The sequence below is a fragment of the Spermophilus citellus genome, assembly GCF_964194105.1.
Source record: "Spermophilus citellus genome assembly, chromosome: 2".
Classification (NCBI taxonomy): domain Eukaryota; kingdom Metazoa; phylum Chordata; class Mammalia; order Rodentia; family Sciuridae; genus Spermophilus; species Spermophilus citellus.
Window position 1 is genome coordinate 252,743,344 of NC_138183.1, and position 24,893 is coordinate 252,768,236.

Sequence of the window (24,893 nt, forward strand, 5' to 3'; positions counted from 1 at the left end):
AGAGTCCCACACTCCAGTCAGGCTCCGATACCCACCATGGGGCATCACCCCCATTGAAAGCCCTTTGGAAAGACTGGTAAGTGGCGTGTGAGTCACACTGGAACTCAAGGCAAAAATATTGATATTTGAGCTGAGTCTCGAGTTCTTCCAGAAGAACAGACATCTATTAGCTTAAAAATGTCCAGCTACCCCCTTTGGCCTGTGGCAAGCCCACCCCGGCCACTGCAGGGCCCAGGGCAGGAGCATTAACGGAAGTGTAGACAAGGTGCAGCTGGATACTTGACGCCCCCTCCACTTCTCTCTTTCCTTCCCACTCGGAACTGTTTGAAAAACCATTAAACGTTAATCAGTAAAACTGGAGGGGTGGTAGCCCACACTGTTACCCAGCCACTGGGGAGGCTGTGGCATGAGGACTACAAGTTAGAGGCCAATCTGACCAATTTAATGAGACCTTGTACCAAAATAAAATAAGAACTGGGATGCCACTCAGTGGTAGGATGCTTGCCTAGCATGTGTGAAGTCCTGGGTTCAATCCTTGGTACTGCAAAAAAATTTAAAAAGTCAATAAAACTGGTAGTCTGATACTTTTCTCATTATGGATTATTTGAATTCATTGGTTTTAAAAACTGTGTCATTATAATTTTTATTTTTTAATCTGAACTACTGGGCTTGGGGCACCCTCTTAAATCCTACACAATGGTGAGTAGCTGCCTGGACTCACCCTGGTCCTGGCCCTGCCCTCCGGGAACTCATAGCTGCTCCTCCACCCACAGGAACACAGAGTACATTCTGCCCACTTAATGGTTTTTGGACTAAACTGTTGAGAAAGGGAGGGGAAAGTGAGGAGAAGAGGAAGGGAGTCTAAGTATCCAGCCACATTCTTCTCTGTTTATGCTCTTGACCTGGCCCTGCAGTGTCTGGGGTGGGCCTGCCACAGGCCCAGGGAGTAGCTGGACATTCTTAAGCTAAAAGATGTTCTGTTCTTCCAGAAGAATCCAGACTCAGCTCAAATATTAATATTTACCTTTTCTCTAAAGGAGATGCTTACGATTCCTTGGTTATTTAGTATTTGAATATATTTCCTTCTAAAAAGTTAAAATTTTACCTTCTTAATTTTTTCTATCCCCTTCAAACAATCCCTGGACCTCTTCTTCCAGAACTTTCTCCACTCTTATGTATATGCTTGTTTATTTAGAAGTAACATAATACATAAGCATATATTAGAGTCTAAGGTGGCTCCCAGGACCCCTGCTTCCTGGGATTCATGACCTTGTGACTTGCTTTTTTTTTTTTTTTTTTTTTTTTTTTAAGAGAGAGTGAGAGAGAAGAGAGAGAGAGAGAGAGAATTTTTAATATTTTTATTTTTTAGTTCTCGGTGGACACAACATCTTTGTTGGTATGTGGTGCTGAGGATCGAACCCGGGCCGCACACATGCCAGGGGAGTGCGCTACCGCTTGAGCCACATCCCCAGCCCTTGTGACTTGCTTTTAACCAACAGAATGCAGCTGAGGTGACGGATGTACATGATCACAATTACATGTTTACTTTACAAAAGATCATGATATTGTGTAGAATGGCAGAGTAGGGACTCCATTGGAGCAACCATGGAGTTGGAAAGCTGAAATCGAACATTTTGCGTCTCTGGAACCTGCTGGACACGCGTAGCAATCCCTGCAGAGTTTATTTAATGAAGAGAGACATTGTTGCTCTTTGGTAGGCCAGCCACCATTCCCCACTCCTCAGTCCTGCCACAGATATTGGGATAGTGGCCCATGTTCCAGGAGTGGCTGGCTGGTGTCAGGGTGGGCAAGGGACTCCGTTATCCAAAAGTTGAGGATTGTACATTTTGGTTGGTTGGGCACTGCTCTGAGGGTCTGCTCCTTGGCATCAGCCCTCTGGGTGAAAATCATCTTCCCCCAACAGGATCTGTTGGGATATACTGGGAGATAACATTTTATTTATTTATGTAATTTGGACAAAACTTTGCTGGTCACAGAAATAATAGTACCGGAGCTCCAATAACCATGAACAATAAAGAATACACACTTGGAAGGCCTATTTTGGAAAACTCACAAAAGAGTTCTCCAATGCTCGACAAACAGATCCAGCAGTCCCCGAGGGGTGGGGGGATGAGACTATAGAGTTACTACATGGTAGTATCCAGATTATCCAGCTCTCAACAAAATCACAAAACAAATATAGAGGAGAGTACGACCCATTCACAAAAACAAAACAAAACAAAGCAGAATACTCCACAGAGAGCACCTGAGGAAGTTCAGACACTGGAATACAGGGTGTTAAGTAGACTGTTTTCAGTATGCACAACAAGTTAAAATGCAACTATGGACGAGAGCTAGAGGAGATCAAGGAGACAGCATTTGAAGCACTGTTTCTAGAGATAGAAATCATGAGAAGAAACCAAACAAATTCTGTAGTTGAAAATCATAGTAATTGAAATAAAAAATTCACTAGCAGGGCCCAACAGCAGATGTTGGAAAGGATCAGCAAATTCGAAGAGAAGACAAAATTATTTAGTGTGAGGAGCTGAGAGTAAGAGGAATGAAAAAGAATAAGCAGAGCCTGAGGGTAGTGAAGGCTGCCACCAGGCGCCACACAGGGACCGCGGGAGGCTGGAGGGAGGGGAATTGAAGCCAAAAAAGCTGTTTTGAAGACATACAGCTACCATTCCCCAAATTTAATAAAAACACAAATTTACATATCCACGAAGCTCAATAAACCCCAATCAGCAAAAACTAAATGATCTACCATAAAGGAGCATTTGTCAAATTGTTGAAATCCAAAGAGAGAATTTAAGAACAAGTTTTTTTTTGTTTTTGTTTTTGTTTTTGTAGCTGGACACAATACCTTTGTCTATTTTTGTGTGGTGCTGCAGTTGAACACAGGGCCTCGCCCGTGTCAGGCAAGTGCTCTATCCCGAGCCACAACCTCAGGCCCACAAAGAGAGAATTTTGAAAGCAGCAGAAGAGATGACTCATCATATATATTGGGTCCTTCATAAGATTAAGAGCTGATTTCTCCTCAGAAACCATGGAGGGCAGAAGGCCAGTAGTGTGACATATTTAAAGTCCTGAAAGAAATAACAAAAAAGAAAGAAGAATGAAACAAAACCCTATCAACCAAGAATTCTATATCCAGCAAAACTATCCTGAAGAATGAAGACTAAGATAGTTTCTGATAGGCAAAAATGGAGGGAGTTCATTACTAGTAGATTTATTGTACAGGAAATGCTAAAAGGATTCATAGCCATTCAGTCTCAAAAGAAATGACATGAAACAAATTCAAAGACACAAGAATAAATACAGAACATTGGTAAAGGTAACTATAGAGGTAAATGTAGGAGCCAGTATCACTATTAATTTGTAAGTCCTTTTTTTTCTTGAATGATTTAAAAGGTAAGTGCACAAAACAGAAATTAAAACTCTATGTACAAGGGCTAGGGTTGTGGCTCAGTGGTAGAGTGCTTGCCTCGAACGTGTGAAGTACTAGGTTCAATCCTCAACACCACATAAGAATAAATAAAGATATTTAAAAAAAAAACAGCGACAATGCATTGCTATGCCTAATTGTGTTAATAATGCTTGAGCAAAAAAAAAAAACTCATTAAAAATTCTATGTATAAAGATATCATTTGTGCCAATAACAATACAAAGGGGGAAGGGATACAGATGTATGAAAGCAGATTTTTTGTAAACTACTGAAATAAAGTTGGTATTATTGAAACTAGGTTGTTACAAGCTGGGATTACAGGTAAATGCCAACTGAGCCCAGCTTCAAAATGATTTTTCTACAAAAATTGACTAAATACAAGAAAGGGGAGACATTAATAAAGGAAGTGAAGAACAAAAATCATAAGATCCAAAAACCAAATAGTAAATTGAAAAAGTAAATCCTTTCTTGTCAGTAATTACTTTAAATGTAAACGCATTAAACTCTCCAATTAAAAGGCTGAGACTCGAAGATCAGATTGACAAAAATATGATCTAACCACATGCTGTCTTTGAGAGACTCCCTTCAGATTCAGACACAAAGAAGTGAAAGTAAATGATGGAAAAAATATCCCATGCAAATAGCAACTGAAGAGACTCAAGATAGGTACTATTAGAAAAAATGGACTGTAAGCCAAAAGAGGTTATAAGAGGTGAGAAAGACATTGCATACTGATACATGATTGAATCCATCAAGAAGATATAACAATTATATATGCACTTAACAAAAGAGCCCCAGATACATGAAGCAAAAATGGACAGAATTGAAGGGAGAAATAGACACAGGTACACTAATAGTTGGAAATTTTAGTACTTCACTTTTAAGAATGGATAGCACAACCAGGGAGAAGACCAACAAGGAAACAGGGGTCTTAAACCACCCTATAAACCAATTAGACCTACCAGATAGGTGCAGAACTTTCTGCTCAACAACAGTTGAACACATTCTTCTCAAATAGGCATGGAACGATCTCCAACATGGACCATATATTATTAGGCCACAGGTCTTAGTAAATCTTAAAAGATGGAAATAATACAATGCATCTTTTCTAATTACAGGGGAACAAAACAAGAAATCAATTAGGAGAATGAAAACTAGAAAATCCAAAAATGTATGGAAAACGAAAGATTCATTTAAACAAACAATGGGATGAAGAAGGTATCAGAAGGGAAATTAGAAAATCCCCTGAGATGAAAGAAAACAAAAATAGGAAACCAAACCTTGAGAAATACAGAGAAAACAACGATTTGAGAGAAATTTATAGCTGTAAAGAAGATATTAAAAAAGAAGAAAGATCTCAAATTAATACCTGTACATCTTAAAGAATTGGAAAAAGAGGGCTGGGGATAGAGCTCAGTTAGTAGAGTGCTTGCCTCACATGCACAAGGCCCTGGTTCCATCGCCAGCAACACCACCACAAAATAAATAAATAAAAATAAAGAATTGGAAAAAGAAAAGGAAAGCAAGAAAAGCCCAAAGCTAGCAAAAAGAAGGAAATAATATATATTAGAGCAGAGATATACGACATAGAGAACAACAAGAAAAGAGTAGGGAGTGTTACTTTTCATTTCTGGGATACAGTACCTAAGATCAACCTCAAGGATGAAGATCCATCTTGGCTTCTGGTTTCAGTCCGTGGTGAGCTGGTTCCATTGTTTTGGGCCTGAGGCAAGACAGAACATCATGGTGGCAAAACAAAGCTGATTACCTCATGGAAGCCAGGAAGCAGGTAGGGGGGAGAGGAAGAAGCTGAGGACAAGATACAGTCCCCAAGGGCACGCCCTCAAGGACCCACCTCCTTCAACAAGTTCCCACATCCCACAGTTTCCACCACCTCCCAAAAATGCCATCAAATTATGAAGCCGTCAGTGGATTAATCCATTGATGAGATCAGAACCCTCATCATCTAACCACTTTCAAAAGCCCCACCTGTGAACACTGCTGTTCTGGAGACCAAGCCTTCAATACATGAGCCTTTGGGGGACATTCCGGATCAACCATAACAGAAAGCAAGCACACAAGAGGTTTAGAAAGTCACGTGTACTAGTTAGAGAAACAGAACCAGAAACAGTTCTGGAAATAGATAGTTGGATCGCTACACAGCATTGTGAGTGTACTTACTGTCACTGAATCGGACATTTAAAAATGGTTAAAAGAAAAGTTCTATATCATGTGAACTTTACCACAGAAAATGAAAAGGTTGTTGTGAGCAGCCATATCCGCCAGCTCTGCAGGATGGTAACACAATACCTCAGGCAACTTCCTTTGTGGTTGGTTGGTGTGTTTGCGGTACTGGAGATTGAACTCAGGGGTGCTCTGCGGAGGGCTGCCACTCTGAATGATTTCGCATTCTCCTTCCCGGAGCGGAGAGGCTCTGACCTGGACATTGCCCTGATCCTCGAAATAGCAGAATGTGTCTTCATGCCTAGGCGTGCCTTCCTGCAGCCCCAGGGGTCGAGCTGCGCTCACCTGTCCCTTTGTGATATTACCCCCTTGCCCTGTTGGGGACAGAATGTTCCATGGAAATACCCTTTGTGTGTCCCCTTCTCTTGCTCTGCCTTTGGGTGTGGCCTTCCTAGATGTCAGTCAACCTGCTGACAGCAGACATCATGAAGTTAGACTCAGCCCCCTGAAACCTGACCCCTGGCCTCATTTGAATGGCTTTTTCTCAATAAAAGGGTCAGCATGTGTTGGCTCTCTCTCTCTCTCTTTCTGTGGACCCTTAAGGTCAGAGGAGCCGTCACAGGACCCCAAAGAAAAAGGTTTCTCTGTCTCTTGTTGTTTCACGCAGCCCAGTTGCCCTGGAGTGACCCTGAGTGTTTTTGTTGTGAGGAACGCGACACTCTACCACTAAGCTGTCTATACCTGTGCTCCTTTTCTGTCTTTATTTTGAGATAGGAGCTCGGTAAGTTGCTGAGGCTGGCTTTGAGTTTGTGATCCTCCTGCCTCAGCCTCCCGAGCCGCTGGGATTCCAGGCTTGTGCCACCACCCTGGCCGAGGCATTACCTTTTATTTATTTATTTATTTATTTATTTATTTATTTTTTAAATATTTATTTCTTAGTTTTCGGCGGACACAACATCTTTGTTTGTATGTGGTGCTGAGGATCGAACCCGGGCCGCACGCATGCCAGGCGAGCGCGCTACCGCTTGAGCCATGTCCCCAGCCCGAGGCATTACCTTTTAAAGAGAAAGGGTTTATTGAGCTCATGGTTCTGGGGTTTTCTATTCTGAGGTCAGGCATCCCTGTCATTTTGGGCCTTTAGTGAGGGTAGCACATCATGGTCCATGTGGGTGGCAGAGCAAACCATTTTCATCATGAGCCAGTGAAGGACTGAAAGGCTGGGGTCCCACTATCTCCCCAGGACACACTCCCAGTGACCCTAGGACCTTCCACTAGGTCCTATTTCTCAACGTCCCCCCATCTCCCAATAGTACCATCTTGGGGACCAAGCCGTTAACACTCAGACCTGTGGGGACACTATCCATTTTCAAACAATAGCAGGTGCCTGTGGAGGGAGCCACATGGCAGGGAAGTGAGGGGACCTCGGGAGCCAACAGGAAGCTAGAGCCTACCTGGTGCAGTGGCCATGCCTGTCATTCCAGCAATTTGGGAGGATCACAAGTTGGAGGCTAGACTGGGCATCTTAGCGAGCCCCCATCTCAAAATAAAAGGGAGGGATTGAGATGCAGCTCAGGAATAGAATACTCAAGGCCTTGGGTTTTATCCAAAAAAAGAAAAAGAAAAAGAAAGACAGAAACTGGAGCCTGTGGTCAGGATGAGACCACAGTCCAGGCCAATGCCTTGATCAAAGTTCTCTGCCACCCTGAAGCAGGAGACCCAGCTGAGCTGTGCAGATCCTGACTCAAGAGACTGAGCTGGTAAGCATGGGCTTTTCAATACTGAAGCTGTGGTCATTTGTCATGGGGCCACAGGTAACCGGCCAGCAGTGGTGTGCCCGCGCTCACAACCTTTCCTCTCGATAGCTGGTTTTGGAGCACTGTGGATTCTGCTTCCTGCAGCTCCAGCCAGTTCTTTTTTTTTTTTTTTTCTTAAGATTTATTTTTTAGTTGTAGTTGGACATAATGCCTTTATTTTATTTGTTTATTTTTAGGTGGTGCTGAGGGTCGAACCCAGGACCTTGCACGTGCTAGGCAGACGCCCTACCGCTGATCCACAACCCAGCCCCTCCAGCCGGTTCTTTGGAGCTGCCCTCCATCCCCCTGGACTTTCCATTTGGGCCTCTCACTGGGGCCCTTCACTGCCCTGTGCCATGGCATCTTCAGCCACTGCTTGTCCTGCAAGGGACCTGCTCTGAGTCCAGCTCCCAGAGGGCCTGGGAGTGTCCACTTTCCTTGAAGCCCTTGGTGACCTGTCAGGCACATCTGAATTCCCCACTGCAACTCCTGAGGGCAGGAGGCACAGCCAGGGCAGCCTTGTGTCCTCGAGCTCAGGCCAGGGCCCGGCCTGAGGGCCAAGATGTGGACAGTCATTCTTCTTCATCCACATTCCTTAATGGCCAGCTGTGCCCACAGCCCACTAGGGACGCCCTCTCAGCCACAGTGGACTGAAACGCAGGGACCTTGGGAGTTGGATGTGGCAGCAGAAATGGGTCCCTAATGGGGTGACGGTTAAGGCCAGGCCTGCCCTGGAGGAAGCCGGGCCTAAGAGCCTTGCCAGAGCTGAGCAGAGAGAAGAGGGGCAGAGCCAGGTCAGGCCCTGGGAGGCTGGGCAGATCTGTCTTTGCAACAAAGCCCCCCTCTGTGGAACGCCTAGGGCTTCTGTGCCTTGCAATCTTAAGTTCCCTGAGACAAAGAGCTGCCCAGGTCTGGAACTGTTCTCTGGGCCTCTCAGATGCTGAGCTGGGAGGGGGTCTCCCAAAGACTCAGGAGCCAGGCCAGGAGTGGGGCGGGGTCTCCTCTTTCACAGATTTCCTTTACAAGGACATCCAGCCTCCAGCTGGCCTCTGTCTCCTGGGCATGTTAACAGCGCAGGCTTTGCTCTTGCCTGTCCAAGGGGATCCTGCCATCAGCAAGTGGAACCCAGCCCTGCCTGGGCTTTCTCTGCAAGGACACTGAGCTGGATCATGAAGAAGCCGGATGGGTTAGCTGGGCTGCGGCAGCTTGGCCAAGCAATTCAGTGCTTCAGGTTGATTCCATGTGCATACACTGCCATGGAGCAGGGAGAAAGCAGAGATTTTGGAGCCAAGTGGACAGGGCTCAATGTGGGCACATCCCTTTCCTACATGTGACCTCAGGAGAGTCCCCTAACCTCCTGTCCTTAGTGTCCATATCTGGAGACGGGCACAGAAGTCCCACTGTGGGGAGACTGTGGTACGCGTCTGTCTTGCAGGGTCTTCCCTGAGCTTTGGGCTTGTTCCGACGTCCTCACGTCAGTAGGCATCTCTGCCTAAACACCCACTGCAGAACTCTTGATTTCCACCCCCCAAATCCTCCTACACCCCTCTTCAAAAGGCAGCATAGTGCATGCCTGTAAGTCCAGCTGCTTGGGAGGCTGAGGCAAGGGGATGGCTAGTTGGAGAACAGCCTAGGCAATTTAGTGAGACTCTGTCACAAAATATTTGAAAAAGGACTGGGCATGGCTCAGTGGTAGAGCACCGGCCCAGCAGGTCCTGGGTTCCATCCCCAGAACCCAATTAACAACAAAAGAAACAGTGGCAGTCCAAAGTCCAAAGCAGGTCCCCAGGTTCCCTGGCTTCTTTCCCTGGCCCAAGCCAGCACCCTCACCTTGGGGACAAGGGAGCAGCCTCCCAGCCCCTCCTGCTGGCAACCAGAATGAGGATCCACTTATGACATGGAAGTCACAACTCCACCCTCCCTCCCTCCCCCTTTTTCTTTTAACTTTTCATCATGGAAAATTCCAGACACACCAGCCTGGAGCAGTAGGAACGCCCCCTCCCCAGGGACCCGCCCCTGTCTTGGATGGACAGCCGTGGTGGACCTTCTGGGTTGTGCCCAGGACATTCTGCGGGAGGTGAAGCCTTTTGAAGCACATCTCAGAGAGCGTGGCTCCACCTGTCAACACCGCAGAGCCACAAAGCAGCGGCTTAAACCCTGGATCCCATGACGTCATCCCTCTGCTGAAACCTTCCCAGGGCCCCCAGCTCCTCACCCTGTTCCTGTCACCCAGCCGGGCCCTGACTGCCCCTTCCAGTCCCGCTTCTCCTCACACTGGCCAGCCTAGCATCGGTCCGGCCCCGAGCCTCCTGGTCTGCGCGCGGAGCCCCGTTGTTCCCCAGGCTTTTTATGCTGCCTCCCTCGGGCCACGTGCGTTTTTAGTTCGAATATTTGGATTTTTTCCCTAATCGCAGTGGGAGGCCACGGAGGGAACAGAGCAGGAGTGTTGTGATTTGAGTTAGGGTTTAAAAATATCCTGCTGGCTGCTGAGCGCGGGAGGAGCAGGGAGGAGCGGAGCGGGGTGGGGTGGGGAGCAGGGACCGCCATCCGAGATGGAGGGACAGCAGGGAAGGCTGGGGCCTGGCAGACAGCGCTCAGCAGGCGTTGCCGACACCGCCCCGACCAGCCCCCCACTCCTCTTATTTTTAAGCAAAGAGTAGATATAAAAATCACAGCTAAGTGTGGACACGGTTTGCCCCGAGGGACCCGGCCGCCCAGCTCTGGGGCAGCTCGGCCTTGCCCGCAGGCTGCCTTCTCCAGGGAGACAGTTACAGGCACAAATGGCATCACTGCACCTGGAACATGCTGACCCGCAGCGGGAGATGAGATCTGGGCTGCGCCACCGACAGGGCAGTTCTCCAGTGTGGGGTATCCTGGGACGCTTTCCGGAGTCGGGAGATGGCTGGAGGAGTTTCACAGGCCAGGCTGGAGGTGGGTAGGCACAGCTGGGCCACCAGGGGGCGCCCGTGTACCTCCTCTGGGGACTGGCCGCCCCTGTGTGAAACCTGCCGCCTGCTGCCCTTGCCTTGGGGACCTACCTATAGGCAGCTTTGCAGGCAGAATCTCTTGCTGTGGCCACCTTGCACGTCTGCTCCCCAGCCAACATCGTGGACAGTCTAAACAGGCTGGCCCCTATCCTGCCACTTGCCTGAAGGGTGACCTTGGGAAAGGGACTTGATCTCTTTGCACCTCAGAGTCCTGTGAAAGAAAGCCTCCTTGGGGCTGAAACCTGAATCAACTCACTTTCACCTTGGCCTTCTGGTAACTTCTGTGCAGATTTGTCCATCAAATAGGGACTGCCCCTGCCGTGAGCCAGTGCTGCGCTGTGCCCTGGATCAGCGGCCACCCTGTTGCAGGAACAGAAAGCCCTGAAGCCCCCTCTGTCAGGCAGCCCTCCCCGGGCTCTCCAGGGGGCTAGGCACCTGCCCCTTCTTCACTGTTCTCCCACCAGGGGCAGGGTGGACCTCGCTCTCCGCACTGAGTCTTTGGAGGGTGGGGATGGGCCTCTTCATCCTGAGTTCACAGCCAGGTGGCAAACAACAGTTACCCAAGGCCTGGCTCACTGCACGACCTGTCCTCCGAGGCAAGAGACAGCTCAGTCCAAAGTGGCAGGCCCGCGTGGAGGGGCCTTCATGAGCCTGGCTCTTTCTTTTGCACGGTGTGTGGCCATGACCCACCAGAGGGTGGAGCCGAGGCTTTCCTAGGGACCAGGGTGCTGGGCAGGGACAGCTGTGGCAATAGAGGACATGGCTGGGGCTGCTTGGGAACAGATGGGTGGGCAGCCAGTGGCAGGGCTGCAGCTGGACCCAGGGTTGAAACAGGTCTCTAGCTCAGGTAAGCAGTGATACTTTGGGCACATGGAGGGTCGTGGGGCTGATGTTGGACTCAGCTTTGGATGCCCTGATTTTGAGGCCCTTGTGGCCCCCAGGAGAGCAATCCTCAAGAAAAGGACAGTAAATGGCAGGGAGTAGGCCCTCACGAGGGAGGCACAGAGTGCAACCAGCTGCCCTAGGCGATGAAGGAATTTGGGCCCCTGGCTGGGACAGAGTGTCAGGCTGACTCTGCCTCCCTTGTTTCCCTTCCTTGCAGACATGTGCCAGGCAGAGCTTGGGTCACAAGCTGCAGAGTAAGACCAGCCCTGTGGCTGCTCCTTTTCCTCCATCCCCACAAAAGAACAGTCTTTGAGAACAGCCTCCAGCACAGGGCTCTGGCTCCCCATGGTAAGACTCCACCAGCCAGGAGGGGAGCTGCCCTGACCACCCCTGGGGTTATGGTGGCAGAGGAAAGAGCATCCTCTAAAGCCCCCTGCCCCTGATTCTCCTCCTCTAGAGGGCAGAGCTGCCTGCTTCCGGCAGCAGGTGGCTGCTCAGACTCTTGAGGACAATGCTGTGAGCTGCAAGGAGCCCAGGACAGCAAGGACGGATGAGCTAGGGGCTGAAGCAGTCACCCTCCTGGCTGGTGGGCGGGCCAGAGCAAGCTGCAGGGGGTCAGCTAACCACAGGGAGAAGAGAGCAGAGTGGGAGTTCTACCTCTGTATTGGCACTTCCCCTACTGGGGACTTTCCAAATGGTCAGGGAGTTTGCTGCCTTTTTATTATGGGCCACCTGAAATCCTTTTTGGTCAAGGCAGAACTTAGATGGAAAACTGGACCCTGGGCCCCAGCCCAGAGTGGTCTCTGGGAAGGCAAAGGGTGATGTCAGAGGAAGCCAGCCTTGGCTGTGGCACTGAGCTGGGGAGGAAGACTAACTCCCCACCCTGTGTGGGGCCAGGCAAGAGCCACCATGCCTGCCCTGAAGGCACGGTCTCTACTTCCCAGATGAAGCAGAGCTCTGAACCATTCTACAACTTATGCTAGGTTGTTGGCAGCTGCAGACCTGGCCTGGGTGCCCAGCCCTGCATGTGCCCCATCAGTTCTCAATGCTTTGGGAAGGTGGATGAGATCAAAGGCCAAGCTCAGCCTGGGCAGTTGGTAAAGAAAGTTCAAGAGCCGGCTCTAAAACCAGTATTTAGACCTCTCTGGGCCTCAGTGGTCCCATCTTTAAAATGCACATTATAGGACTGATCTGCTGGATGAGGGCTTGGTGAGTTACCTGCATTTGTAGGACAGTGGCCAGAAAAAGTTGCCTTTGGCTGCTGTTCAGAAGAGACCTGGGGTCCAGAAGTATCCTGCTAAGGACTAGGCTCTGGGGCCCAGGGTGACCTGGGGAAAGGGACTTGGCCTCATGAGACTAGTAGCCATCATCCTAACTCCTCAGCTGTGTACTGGGAAGATTCTGGCTGTGCTGTGTGGAGCATGTGCTGGATTTGGCCCTTTCCTGCCCAAATCATGCTCCAAGAGGCTGCCACAGCAGGCCACAGGACACTGGTTGGGGGCCTCCTGGCAGGTGTCTGGGCAGGCTTGGGCATCAGAGGAAGCACATAAAATTGGGCCAGACACAGCAGACCCTCCAGGGCCTCCATTACATTGAATGTTTACAAAGGCAGATGTCGGGCTGCTGCTGTAGGACTGGGCGTGGAGCGCCTGCGCGGACCATGGGCCTCTAGGTAAAAAAAAGAGAAGAAAAATGCCAAGGCTCCAGCCTGGGCGTCGGTGGGCAGCAGACACTGACACCGGAGCAGACATCCTGAGTAGAGAGCAGACATCACTTTAATTCTGGTCAGGATCTCACACACTGGGGCCGGGCGGGCCAGGGCCTTCCCACCTGCCTGCCACCCCACCCCACAGCAGGATCCTCGGCTGCTCCCAAGCACATGATCATTTACAAAAATAAATATGAAAAGCAGCAACTCTTTCGTGATGGAGGAGTTAATCTGACATGGATTAAATGTGCCTAAGCATCTGGCTTATCTCTGAATTGCACCGAGAGATCTGGAAGCACTTGGTTTGGTTTAGAGGCAGAATGGAGGGCGGAGGAGGGGCCGCCCGCTCCACGGTCACATCTCCGAGTCTGCGTACATGCCGTTGATCAGGTAGTCCACCTGCGTGTAGTCCTTCTTCTTGTAGCTCTCGTAGGCTTGGAGGGCAAACAACACCAGCACTGTGATGAACAGGGTCACCCCGAGCACCAGCACCGCCAGGAGGAACGTCTTGTTCACCAAGGATGGGGTCAGGGGCTCGGTGGTGACCACCAGGTACTGGCCTTGGGTGCTGAGTGGGCACATGTCTGTGGGTGTGGGCTCCGTGGAGGCAGCACCAGGTGTGGTCTTGGTTTTCACCTGCTCCGGTGTCTGTAGTGTGCCTGGGCCACTGGCCCCCTGGGTGGGTGACGACGGGCTTGGCTGAGTGGTGGGGGATGTGGCCTCCACCTCAGGGGTTGGGCTGGCGTGAGGCACTGGCACTGTGCTGGCAGTTGGCTTCTCGGCTTGTACCTGGGTGGCGGTCACTGCCGTCAAGGGAACCACAGTCTCCACTGTCGAGGACACTGGCGTCTCGGAGTGGGTGGTGGTGGGCTCTGGGGTGGTGTCTGGGGGGCGTGTGGGCCACCCTGTTGTGTTGAGCACTGGCTGGCTTGGCAACACCTGGACGGTGGGACCTTGTGCTTGGGGACGGGCCGGGGGTGCAGGGCTTGCTGTGGAGCTGGGGGGCGTGTGCTCTGCAGGACGGCTGGTACCGGTCGCAGTAGCAGCCAGGGCCCGCGTGGCCTCTGTTGCCACTGCTGCTGCTCCAGGCAGTGCACTGCCACGTGGTCCTCCTGCAAGGGGCGAGCCGGGAGACGGGGGTCCTCCTGCGAGGGGTGAACCGGGAGACGGGGGTCCTCCTGCGAGGGGCGAGCTGGGAGAAGGGGGTCCTCCTGCGAGGGGCGAGCTGGGAGACGGGGGTCCGGCAGCTGCTGTGGATGGGGTCCATCGTACAGATGTGGGGATAGGCGATGGGGGGACAGCCGATGGAGTGGTCACATTTGTCTTCTGTGTCGTCTCTGCTGAGGCTGGAGCAAAGGTGAGCTTGGCTGCCACAGTCCCTTGGGTCAACATGACAGGAGCGCGTGTCACTGTGGTGGTTTTGTCATCTGTGTCCAGGGACGCATTTTTCTTCACTAACACATTTTGTGTCTTGTTAGGGATTAGGGACCCTTAAAGCATAAAAAGAGATGCCATCACTTCCAGCCACATGCGGGTGCGCCCCCCTGTGGTCCCTGAGCGCCAGCGCCTAGGGTTGGCTTGGCGGGACTCTCCTCTCCACCCAGTGTGTGCAGGGAGCCACTGGTGACCACGGCTCCTCTTCCTGCCCCCTGGAGAAGCCCAGGCACTCTGCTTTTGGAATCCTTCACCCTCTCTGAACTCTGGCCTGGTGGAGGCTGAAGAGCTTTGCTATTTGATCCAATTCCCCAAATATGGCTGGAAGTCTTGCACTGCGGGTATGATACGCCATTAAAAAAAACCCATCATGCATGCTCTTGGGTTTATGGAGCAGGTTGCTGGCCTTACGGGCTTGAATCCTGAAAGATCCATTAGCACTGGAACAGGTCTGTATGGGAATTCCTGGAGATGAACAGGCCTGGGGCAGTGGAGGAAGGCAGCTAGATACTGGAGGGGAATGACTGAACTCCCCACCAGGGCTCCACTGCTCTGTCCTTCTGGGGGTCCCCACTCACATGACCCTTTCCCAGCCCAGCACCTGGGAAGCTCCAGGGATTGCAGACACCTCTCTCATGGGCTCAGGGTGCTTGAAGGCCAACCAGGGGTCTGTCCAGAAGCCACACAGCTTTTGCACTTACCTGGCTCCTGAGATGCCACTTGGCTTCCAAATAAGGACAAGGAGGAAAGCCAAACCAGCACGAGGGCTGTCCACATCTTGGGGGAGTCTGAGCAGGGCAGGGCAGTCCCTGAGGCTCTCAGGCTGTCAACGGTAGCTTTCTGCTTGGCTGAAGGATCTGGGGTCAAGAAGGCACCCTGGTCAGAAGGCGTCTGATCAGCAATACCTACCTGAACACTGCAGCCACCCTGGAGGGCTCTAGAGGGCCCAGGGTGCAAACTGAGCCAAGATCAGGCCAGGGAAAGCACCGGGTGATAGCCTGCTGATAACAACGGCCTGCCTGGTTACCGGCTGAAGTGCCTGACCCACCTTCACTCTGAAGTCTCAGCCTGGGTGAGTCTACTCCCCCAGCCCAGAGGCCAGGGTCTGGAAGGGTAGGAGAAGGCCACGACTCGCCACACCAAGACCTTTCACATCGAGAGTGGCCAAGTCCTGGTCCTCAGCTTCTCTCAAGGTTGGCAGAGAACAAGTTAGGCCCGGGTCCCATATGCACTATGTCAGCTGACTGCACCCTTCTCATAGGGGCATCATGGAGCCACCCACCAACCCGTCCCCCACTAGTCCACCTGAATATCCCCCACCCCCACCCACCCACTTACTTACCCCTCCCCCATTTGCTGAGCATCTACTCCTATGCCAGGCAGACAAAAGATGAAAAATGAGCTGGGCATGGAGGTGCACGCCTGAAATCCCAGTGGCTTCAAGGCTGACAGGAGGATCATAAGTTTGAGGCCAGCCTCAGCAATTTAGTAAAGACCTAAGCAACTCAGCAAGATCCTGTCTCTTGGGGCTGGGATTGTGGCTCAGAGATAGAGTACTCGCCCGGCATGCATGAGGCCCGGGTTCGATCCTCAGCACCACATACCAACAGAGATGTTGTGTCCGCCGAGAACTAAAAAATAAATATTAAAAAAAAATTCTCTCTCTCTCTCTCCCCCCAAACTCTCTTTAAAAAATAAATAAATAAATAAATAAAATAAAGATATTGTGTCCACCTATAACTAAAAAATAAATATTAAAAAAAAAAATCCTGTCTTGGGCTGGGGATGTGGCTCAAGCGGTAGTGCACTCGCCTGGCATGCATGCGGCCTGAGTTCGATCCTCAGCACCACATACAAACAAAGATGTTGGGTCCGCCGAAAACTTAAAAAAAAAAAAATCCTGTCTCTAAATAAGAAAAAGGGCTGGAGATGTGGCTCAGTTGTTAAGCTGGGTTCAATCCTCAATACCAGAAAAAAAAAAAAAAGACAAATGCGCACTCCCTCTTCCAGGGGACATGCAGCCGCAGGAGACACAGAAAAGAGGTCACTGCGGGCCAGTGTGAGCGTTGAGCAGGCCTGACCTGGGCAGGAAGCAGGAGGTAGAGAGTATCTGGGCAGGCCTGAAGCAAGGTGGGCTGGTCCTCAGGCAGAGGCCTTGAGGGTGCCTGGTGAGGCTGGCAGAGGACATGGTGGCACAGTGACCTCGAGGACACTGCGTTCAGTCAGTGGTGGTGGGGTGGGTGCGGCAGAAAACGCTCCTGGGGAAGTAACAGCTAGGCACATTCTGAAAGCTGTCTGGGATCCACCTGGTGGAGGTGTGCTGTGGGCGCAGCTGACGGCAGCATCATGCAGCTGCACCGGAGAGGCCGCCGATCCCACGACCACAGGCAGTGGACATCTCACCTGCACCCAGGAACACCTGCAGTCCCGCCTCTGGGCAGCACTGAGGTCACTGCGTCCCTGCCCAGGAGCAGCTGCTCATCTCCCACCAGGCGGCATCCTCAGGAGCCCCCTCCCGCCCTCACGGCCTCTGCCCCAGCACTCCCTGCGCTCTGGCCTCCACTCCTGACCCCAGCTCCTGCCTCTCCAGCTCGGTCCTGTGCGAGGCAGGGGCGGTTTCTCTTCCTCTTTCACCCCTAGCATCCCGGGGACCACACGGCACCCGCCACACAGTGGGCCACCAAGGTCCTCAGTTCCCCTCCACTTGCCATCGAGGCAGAGCCCCTTCCTTCCCTTTATCGTTCTACAGGGGACACTGGAGGCCTCAGTGCATTTTTAGAAGAATCCTGTTCATTTGGTTTGGCTTTTCTTTTTTCTTTTTTTTTAAAGATTTTTTTTTTTAAGATGGACATCATATCTTTATTTATTTATTTTTTATGTGGTGCTGAGGACCAAACCCAGTGCCTCACATGTGTGAGGGAAGCACTCTACCGCTGAGCTATAATCCCAGCCCCTGTTTTGTTTTTATTTAGTGCGGATTTTTTTTTTAAAAGTAAAATAATAACAATGAGCAGGAATGAGCATGAGAAAACTGGTACCCAGCAGTCCACAGCAGAGTGAGTCCAGGCCCACAGCTGCAGGTAAACTGGGACTGGGGTGCTGGGTCAGCGTCTGTTCATCCCTGGGGACTGAGGGACATACTGGATGCTGCCACAGCCGTCTTTTGGCTCCTACAGTGCTCACAGCCCCTCCCTTGAAGAACTCAGGAGCCATGCGGGGGCGTGGGGACAAGCAGTCTGTGCAGGGCTCAGTCCCAGCTCTTGGGCTCACGAGGCAGGCAGGCAAGTCACGTTACCTCGCTGAACCTCATCAAGGTGTATAAGGGTGACATGGGTCCATGCAGCAGGCACCCAGTGTGACACCTGGCTCAGCCATCAGCCACCCCAAGAAGCATGTCCAGCCATGCTGAGAGCTACACACAAGCAGCCCTGTGCTTCATAAAGGAGACCCAGTGGTGGCCAGTGACCGTAATCAATGAGGACTCCTGTGTGCAGCCTGCGGCTGGAACAGTCTTCATGCAGAACCTTTACGGAAGGCTGGGCTGTTTCCAGAGGCCTCTATCCCTTTCCAAGAGCCACTGACTTTTCTACCTTTAAATTGCAACTTCGCTAAAAGGGTCACAAGGTTTGCATTTGTTTTCTAGGGTGCAAAAGGCATTCCTTGCTCTGACAGAAAAAATGGGAGTGGGGTGGGGAGAAGTGACAGAGCAACATCTTGAGTGAAGGACCGAGATGGAAGGTTCTTGCATGAACTCACCATGCGCCCTCAGCCCAGGCAATGCATCGGGGCTCCTGGTAAATGCGTGTATTCAGACGGCTCTCTCTGTGGCCAGTGATGTCCACGGAATGCCGTTACAGCACCAGCCCTGGCCCGGCACACTCCCCGTGCTGGGGCCCTCCGCTGGAAGTCAGCTGGTGGATCCAAGGTGGGAGGATGTGACAGGGCTTCTTGTGGGCAAGGAGGGTCTTGGCTCCCTGAACACACCCCAGGCCTTAGGGCCTTTCACTGCCCCCTGGTTGCTGAAAGTCTCTAGGACAGGCCAGGAGGCAAATACTGTGGCCTTTGTGGGCCAGCCTGTTGTGTGGCAGCTAATCAACCCTGCCACCTAGTGCACAGGCAGCCCTGCAGGAGACCTTTGGGATGGTGCTGCTGTATCCAATAAGACTTCATTTACACCAGCAGGCGGCTCGTGGGGTTGGGCCCACTGCTGCTCCAGCATGTCTGCCGACCTCAGGGTCGCAGCTCCAGCTAAGGTAGGGAAGGACTGAGTCCATATCCCAAAGGACTTGCTCCTGTCCATCCGGTTCCTCACCTGGGACAGACATGACCTGGAGCCTCTACTCAGTCTTCTGCTAGGGGGCACCTCCTCTGTCCCCCAGCATCAGTGAGATGTAGCATCTCTTGTGCGTATTACGGGGCCCCTGAGAGTATTGTGACGTGAGGCTGAAAGAGTCTCCTGTTGGAACCTGTATTTGTGTCATGGAAGCAGAAGAGAACTACAGAAGACTTCATGGTCTCCATTCCCTACATCTGTCCCTGCCTGGACCGCCATCCTGGTCTACTCAACAGGCAGGACCTTTGATGGCAAAGGCCATATACCACATCCCCCTGGTACTGGAAGGCTTGGTTGTCTTTCTGCTGACCCTGCAAAGCCCCCTCAGGGGTCTCTCCAAGCTTACTGTCCCATCTCCAAACAGGCAGGCCCACCCTGCAGGGCTGGGGACACTCACCAGAGGCAGCTGCTCAGGGAGTGCTTGCAGGCTGGGCCATCTTCCTCCTTGGGGAGCTGTGGGTTTGGCACTGCAGTGCTCGTCAGGTGAGGTCTGGCTGCGTAGGTGAGAGCAGCTTGGCAAGGCACCCCCAGGCCGTGGCATGCTTTGTGGCACGTGTGGCACCAAGGTGAATGCTCCCCTGTGGTGACCGATGCATCTAGGGTTGGAGAGAGAGTGGACACTCCTTAGGAAAAGCCGGGGAAACACTGGGCAGGGGGCAGACAGGGCAGAGCACCACTGAACAACTGATCAATATGATCGGAAAGTGACAACATTCATCAAATGCCCAAACTTCTGATGTAGCCATTTCTACTGCAGGAATGTCTTCTGAGGAAGCAACTGGACAGATGTACAAAGATTTTCTTCATACATTATGTTCAAAATAAAGCAAAATACTCTACTAGTTCCATAAAGGACTGTTCCATTCCATATAAAATACTATGCCAGCTGTTAAAATATGCAAATTTCTATTTATTAACCTGGAAAGAGGCATAGCATGCATCATTACACAAGCAAAGCAGGCTACACAATAGAATGTATACCATGAGTTCTGTTTAAACAGAAATTTAATAAAGGTCTGGAAAGAGTTATACTAAAAAGTTACTAAAGATCAGTCTTAGGGAACAGACTGATCTGCAATTTTTACTTTCTTTCTTTTCCACATTTTTTTTTTTTTAACAAGCATGTATCATTTTTGGAAAACACTTCTGAAAGGCTCCAGTTAAACAAAACTGATTTTCTTAAAGTACTTTGAGCTAGTAGCACAATGTCACAAAGTGATCTCACTTGACACTGCTTTATGTGTAGATCTTAATAATTTAGAGAAACTATGTGATTTACAGATCAGGAAGCACACTGTTCTAGGAGCCAGCTGGAGCTATAGAAGAATCCAGGAGTCCCAGGTATAATATAAAGATATTAAGCAGCACAAATTATTCTCTCCTTGATGAATATTTAATGTGAACCCAGAAGATTGTAGAAACAGCTCATTACCTTCTATAGTGGGCAGATATTAGTAGGTGCTGATGTCCAGAGACCCCCATGGGCCTGCTCCCCAAAACAAAAGGCCAGGTGCACACACAGCCACAAACATATCCAGCAGCACATGGCCATATGTGCAGTCACACCTGAACACACACACACACACATACACACACACAGGTGAATGCACACACAGAATATCTCCATAAGACTATCTCTGAAAACTCTAAAACTTTCCCAGAAAACTTCTGCTGAATACCACCCTGTTTATGCACCCCCGGCCAGCAGGACTGGCGGTCACTCCCACAGAAACAGGAATGAGCTATCATGTGGATTCAAGAGCAGGCCTTCGTTATGCCATGACTTTAACTCTCTGGTATGGTCCTGCCTCCACTTTCCAATAGAATATTCTCAATGTCAAGGTCACAGGTGGGGACCTGTACTAATGTTTACAAGCTGACTCGGAATGGAGAAACCATTAATGTGATTTAAAATAATAGTTTTCCCTGAAAGGGTTTCTGTGAGCCTTAAATGAAAATCTAGCCCTCAGGACCTATCTAGTTACTCTCATTATTATCTAGAGAAAGAATTATTAAGCTGGGTGTGGTGGCACACACCTGTAATCCCAGCTACTTGGGAGACCTAGGCAAGAGAATTGCAAGTTTGAGGCCAGCTTGAGCAACTTAGCAAGACTCTATCTGGAAATAAAATTTAAAATGCACGGGAAGGTAGCTCAGTGGCGGAGTGTTTGTTTAGCCTGTGCAAAGCCCTGGGTTCAATCCCCAGCAAGTATTTTTGTGTGTATAAAACAAAAAAAAAAAAGAAGTTTTTTAAAATAATTAAGTTAGCTGGGCATGATGGCGCATGCCTGTAATCCCAGTGGTTCCTAGCAGCTCGGGAGGCTGATAGGAGGATCTCAAGTTCAAAGCCAGCCTCAGAAACTTAAGCAAGGCCCTAAGCAACTCAGTGAGACCCTGTGTCTAAATAAAATACAAAAAAAGGGCTGGGGATATGGCTCAGTGTTTAAGCACCCCTGAGTTCAATCGTCAGTACCAAAAAAAAAAAAATTCAGTCAGAGGCCAGGGCAGATAAAAAATTGAGAGATAAGTTGCTCCTTTTCAGGAATCAGCTCTCCACAGGATCTGCAAGGAATGTGCAGCAGGGCACACCCTTGGGCCAGGTGACAGCCCACAAGAAAGGCACCCCCAGACTTGTGCCCCTGAATGCCAACTTCCCTACCCTTTTCTGCTCTATGACCCTGAGATGCCTCCCAACCCCTCTTGTCTCTGATTTCTTGTGCTCCCAACCTTGGCTCAATTTAAAAAAAAAAATTTTTTTAGTTGTAGATGGACACAATATCCTCATTTTCATCTATTTATTTTCATGTGGTGCTGAGAATCTAACCCAGGGCCTCACACTCGTGAGGCAAGCACTCCACCAATGAGCTACAACCCCAGCCCAACCTTGGCTCAGTTTTTAACTCTCTGTTAGTGATACATAGGATGCTTCATGCAAGTTATGTGAAATTGGGAGTTAAATTCGTTCTTTCTTTCTGGCATAAACAGATCCAATATGAATAATCCTCAGTCTTGGTAAAGTACTACCAGTGTCATGTCCATACTTTGTCATGTTATTATTAGCAAGAACATGGTTCTAGTCCCTACTTTAAGCCTAGGAAGCTGTACCTACATACCAAGGAACAGGGATAAAGTCAACACAAGGCAAACTGTACACACCTAATCCTGACACGTCACAACTGAACTTTGGTAGCAGAACCCCAAGGAACACAAACTTACAGTTTTGTGTATATAGACACTGCCCTGTGGTCCAAAGGATGTGTCCATGTGGCAGATAGGAATCTGGAACATTGGACATGAACTTAATCATACTGCTTGCTTCCAGGTTTATGGAAGTTTTGGTATCATGGCTAAATGCTAAAGTCTAGCTTTTGCTGGTGACATGGGTAGATTTAACATTCCTTTGTTTATTAGGCAGGCCCAACATATAAATGGGAAATTTATATTTTAAAAACTTTTCTTGTTGGTTTCATTAAAAATCCAAAGATACTTCCTTGGGGTAGAAATAATTGCAAAGTGTTAAAGTCAAATTTCTAAGTACCATGTTTCTTGTCACGTGCGTGTTGATTTCGGGCATCAGCCTAACAGTTAAGTGCACACACTAAGCAAACACGTGGGGGAGGTAGGCAGGTAGAGAGATGGGCAGGGGGGAAATCCGACGGAAACCCACAGCCCCTTCCCAGGTAGAGGTCTGAGGGCAGAGGCCTGGGTCACCCAAAGGATCAACTCTCTCTGAAACCAACACTCCGTGAGGTCCAGTCTGGCCTGGGACTTGCCACAAGAAGACCTCTTCGGTTCTCCGCGCCCTCAGGAATGTCCCAACTGCCCCTAAACTGGCACAACCCAGCCTCTCCTTCCGTCTGCGATCCGCTTCAACCTCCTCCCTCCTGGGCCCCGTCCATGCTTCTCCAGGGCCACGGTCCTTCCTCCCTCCCTCCTCCTATCCCTCTCCTCAATTCCTCACCGCCTTACACGCTCCGTCCCCATTCATCCTTTCTCGTGTCCCCCTACTCCTGCCTCTCGCGCCCTCATTCATCCTCCACCTGCCCTCCACCTCCCTCTCTCAGTCCGAGGCAGCCCTAACAACTGCTCCTTGGACTGCAGCGCGAGTCCCTTACCCGGGCGCGGCAGGCCCGCAGCGGCCCGGCGGCCCCCGTACGGCTAGGAAGCGCCCGCGGCCGGCGATGGGACGTGGCGCGCGGTTGAGCCAAGACAGCTGAGGCCAGCGGCCCCGGCTCGGGCCCCGCCCGGGCAGCCCCGGAAGTGACGTCACGAAGAAGGGCCCCGGTGGTGCCTGGCTCAGCTGGAGGCTAGCCGGATGGTGGGGGCGTGGTTATACTCAGCCCCGCCCTCCGGGGGCCGGCCGCAGCCCCATTTCGCTGACGGCCGGAAGGAGCTGTTATCGGCTGGTCTTGGCGGAAGTGGGCGGGCGTTCCCCGGGTTCCCCAGTTTAGTTGTGTGCGGCGGTTCCGAGGGACTCGGGTTCCCAGGTAGGGCAGACGTGCTCCGGCGGCGCTTCGGGGCCGAGGCTGGGGATGGCCGAGAAACTCCGCGTAAGCCAGGTCGCTCTCGCCGTGTCCCTGCGCTTCGGCGCTGACGTTCACGGGCCGCCGGGGGCCGCGCCGGCGTGTCCCGAAAGTCATAGGCGGGATGGCGACCGAGGCTCCGAGCGCTCGCAGCCGGCCGGCCAGCGGTGCGGTTCTGAGCCGCGCGCACGTGGAGCTGCGTCCCGTTGCGCAGCAGCTGGGGCTCCCGAGGGGCTTCCTGATCGTCGGACTGGGGATGGCCGCGCCGAGTGTGCGGACTTGACTCCACTTAGGAACAGGCGACGCGGTGACAGGACCTCTCGGGTCCCCCGAAGGCCAAACCGAGGCCTGCGAAGGACGACCTCACCGAATAAACCGAAAAGGCTTTCTTTCCGTGCGACTTTATAACCCGTCTTGGCTCCTGGGTCTGGAAACAGAAAAGCCGAGGTTGCAACGGCAGGATCCACTACCCACCTCTGAGCTCAGGAAGCCGCTGCCCCCTGTCCAGTTCAGCCTCACTGCTTCTTGTGGAACTCACCTGTGCCACTGCCAAGGCCACCTGAGGGAGGCCTTGAGAAGACGACTAGATTTTTTTGCTTCGTGTTGGCTTTACAGTCCCAATTAGCTCAGTTCCAACAGGAGAGTGCAGTGTCCGAGCTCACTGGCCGAGTGAAAATACACCTGAACAGCCAGTGCGAGCCGTTCTGTGCTTTGCCTCTTCAAAAGGCAATGTCTGTGACTCAATTTTCATTTACTTTTTTAGCAAAACTACTTTTTAAAAAAAAATTACTTCTAGGGCTGAAATTACAAAGATATGACACAGCTCTCCTTCTCTCTGGAGCAGGGCAAAGGAGCTGGCCCTGCATCTGCTTTTGTAAATAAAGTTTTATTGAAACACAGTCATGCTTCTGTAAGTATTGTCTGTGTCAGAGCCTTCAATTATAGAGCTGATGAGTATTTGCAGCAGAGACTGTAAGGCTTACAAGTACTAAAATATTTACTTCTTGACCCTTAACAGGAACTGTGCACTGATCCCCAGCCTAGACTATTACTAGAATGTGTGTTTCAGAAAACAGCCGAAATATCTGGCCAATTTGGTCCACCACACAGGGAAGTTAATTCTCTCATATCGGAATCTAGCACCTGGACTTTATAACCCACCTTGGGCTCCTGGGTCTGGAAATAGAAAAGCCCAGGTTGCAACGGGCAGGATCCACTACCCACCTGAGGTTAATGAGGTTAAAATAAAAGCAGAGTTTTATTTGGGTGTAGAATAGATTTGCAAATCAGGAAAACACCAGCTCAGTATAGAAACCCGGTGAGCATTCCATCCAGGTTAAACAGAACTGATGATTTTATAACCAAAAGGAGCATTAGGGGATGGGAGTGGAGAGAGAGGATCCAGGCAAATCCAGTGGTTGGATACAAGACAAACTGACATAAACCACTGAGTGACACGAGTTTTTTAAAGTTCATTAGACAATCTAGGCAAACTGGCCAATCTAGTATTCTCAAAGCTTGTCAATTATTATTAGATTCAGAAAACCATTGCCTCTGGTGGATTGAGTTCTGGACACAATATCTTTGTGGCAGTTTAC

At 50.7% G+C, this 24,893-nt stretch overlaps 1 protein-coding gene and 1 long non-coding RNA gene across 4 annotated transcripts; both read right to left on the minus strand.

The window, feature by feature from the left end:
• Nucleotides 1–1,583: 1,583 nt before the first annotated feature.
• Nucleotides 1,584–10,447, minus strand: LOC308641970. 2 transcript variants are annotated; one of them, XR_014020473.1, is made up of 5 exons: nucleotides 10,221–10,447; nucleotides 5,093–5,171; nucleotides 4,411–4,523; nucleotides 2,867–3,089; nucleotides 1,584–1,927 (listed from the first exon to the last, which is right to left on the minus strand). It is a non-coding gene; the product is annotated as an uncharacterized lncRNA (long non-coding RNA). The 2 variants fall into 2 exon arrangements; XR_014020474.1 differs by lacking the exon at nucleotides 1,584–1,927 and having other exon boundaries at nucleotides 2,611–3,089.
• Nucleotides 10,448–13,054: 2,607 nt separating this feature from the next.
• On the minus strand, nucleotides 13,055–24,195 carry LOC308642789 (uncharacterized protein C11orf24). 2 transcript variants are annotated; one of them, XM_081282128.1, is made up of 5 exons: nucleotides 22,888–24,195; nucleotides 19,170–19,368; nucleotides 18,196–18,350; nucleotides 15,141–15,296; nucleotides 13,055–14,495 (listed from the first exon to the last, which is right to left on the minus strand). In XM_081282128.1, the coding sequence occupies exons 4-5, from the start codon at nucleotides 15,214–15,216 to the stop codon at nucleotides 13,360–13,362; spliced, it is 1,212 nt and encodes a 403-aa protein (XP_081138254.1). In that variant the 5' UTR covers nucleotides 15,217–15,296; nucleotides 18,196–18,350; nucleotides 19,170–19,368; nucleotides 22,888–24,195; the 3' UTR covers nucleotides 13,055–13,359. The 2 variants fall into 2 exon arrangements, with proteins under 2 accessions (XP_081138254.1, XP_081138253.1); XM_081282127.1 differs by lacking the exon at nucleotides 18,196–18,350 and having other exon boundaries at nucleotides 22,888–24,194.
• Between the last annotated feature and the right edge of the window lie 698 nt (nucleotides 24,196–24,893).

Excerpts from the sequence above, each read along its gene's own strand:
- LOC308642789 (XM_081282128.1), bottom strand. The coding sequence starts at position 15,216 with ATGTGGACAGCCCTCGTGCTGGTTTGGCTTTCCTCCTTGTCCTTATTT. Across the intron at positions 14,496-15,140 it reads AGTGGCATCTCAGGAGCCAG|GGTCCCTAATCCCTAACAAG; the intron begins GTAAGTGCAAAA and ends TTATGCTTTAAG.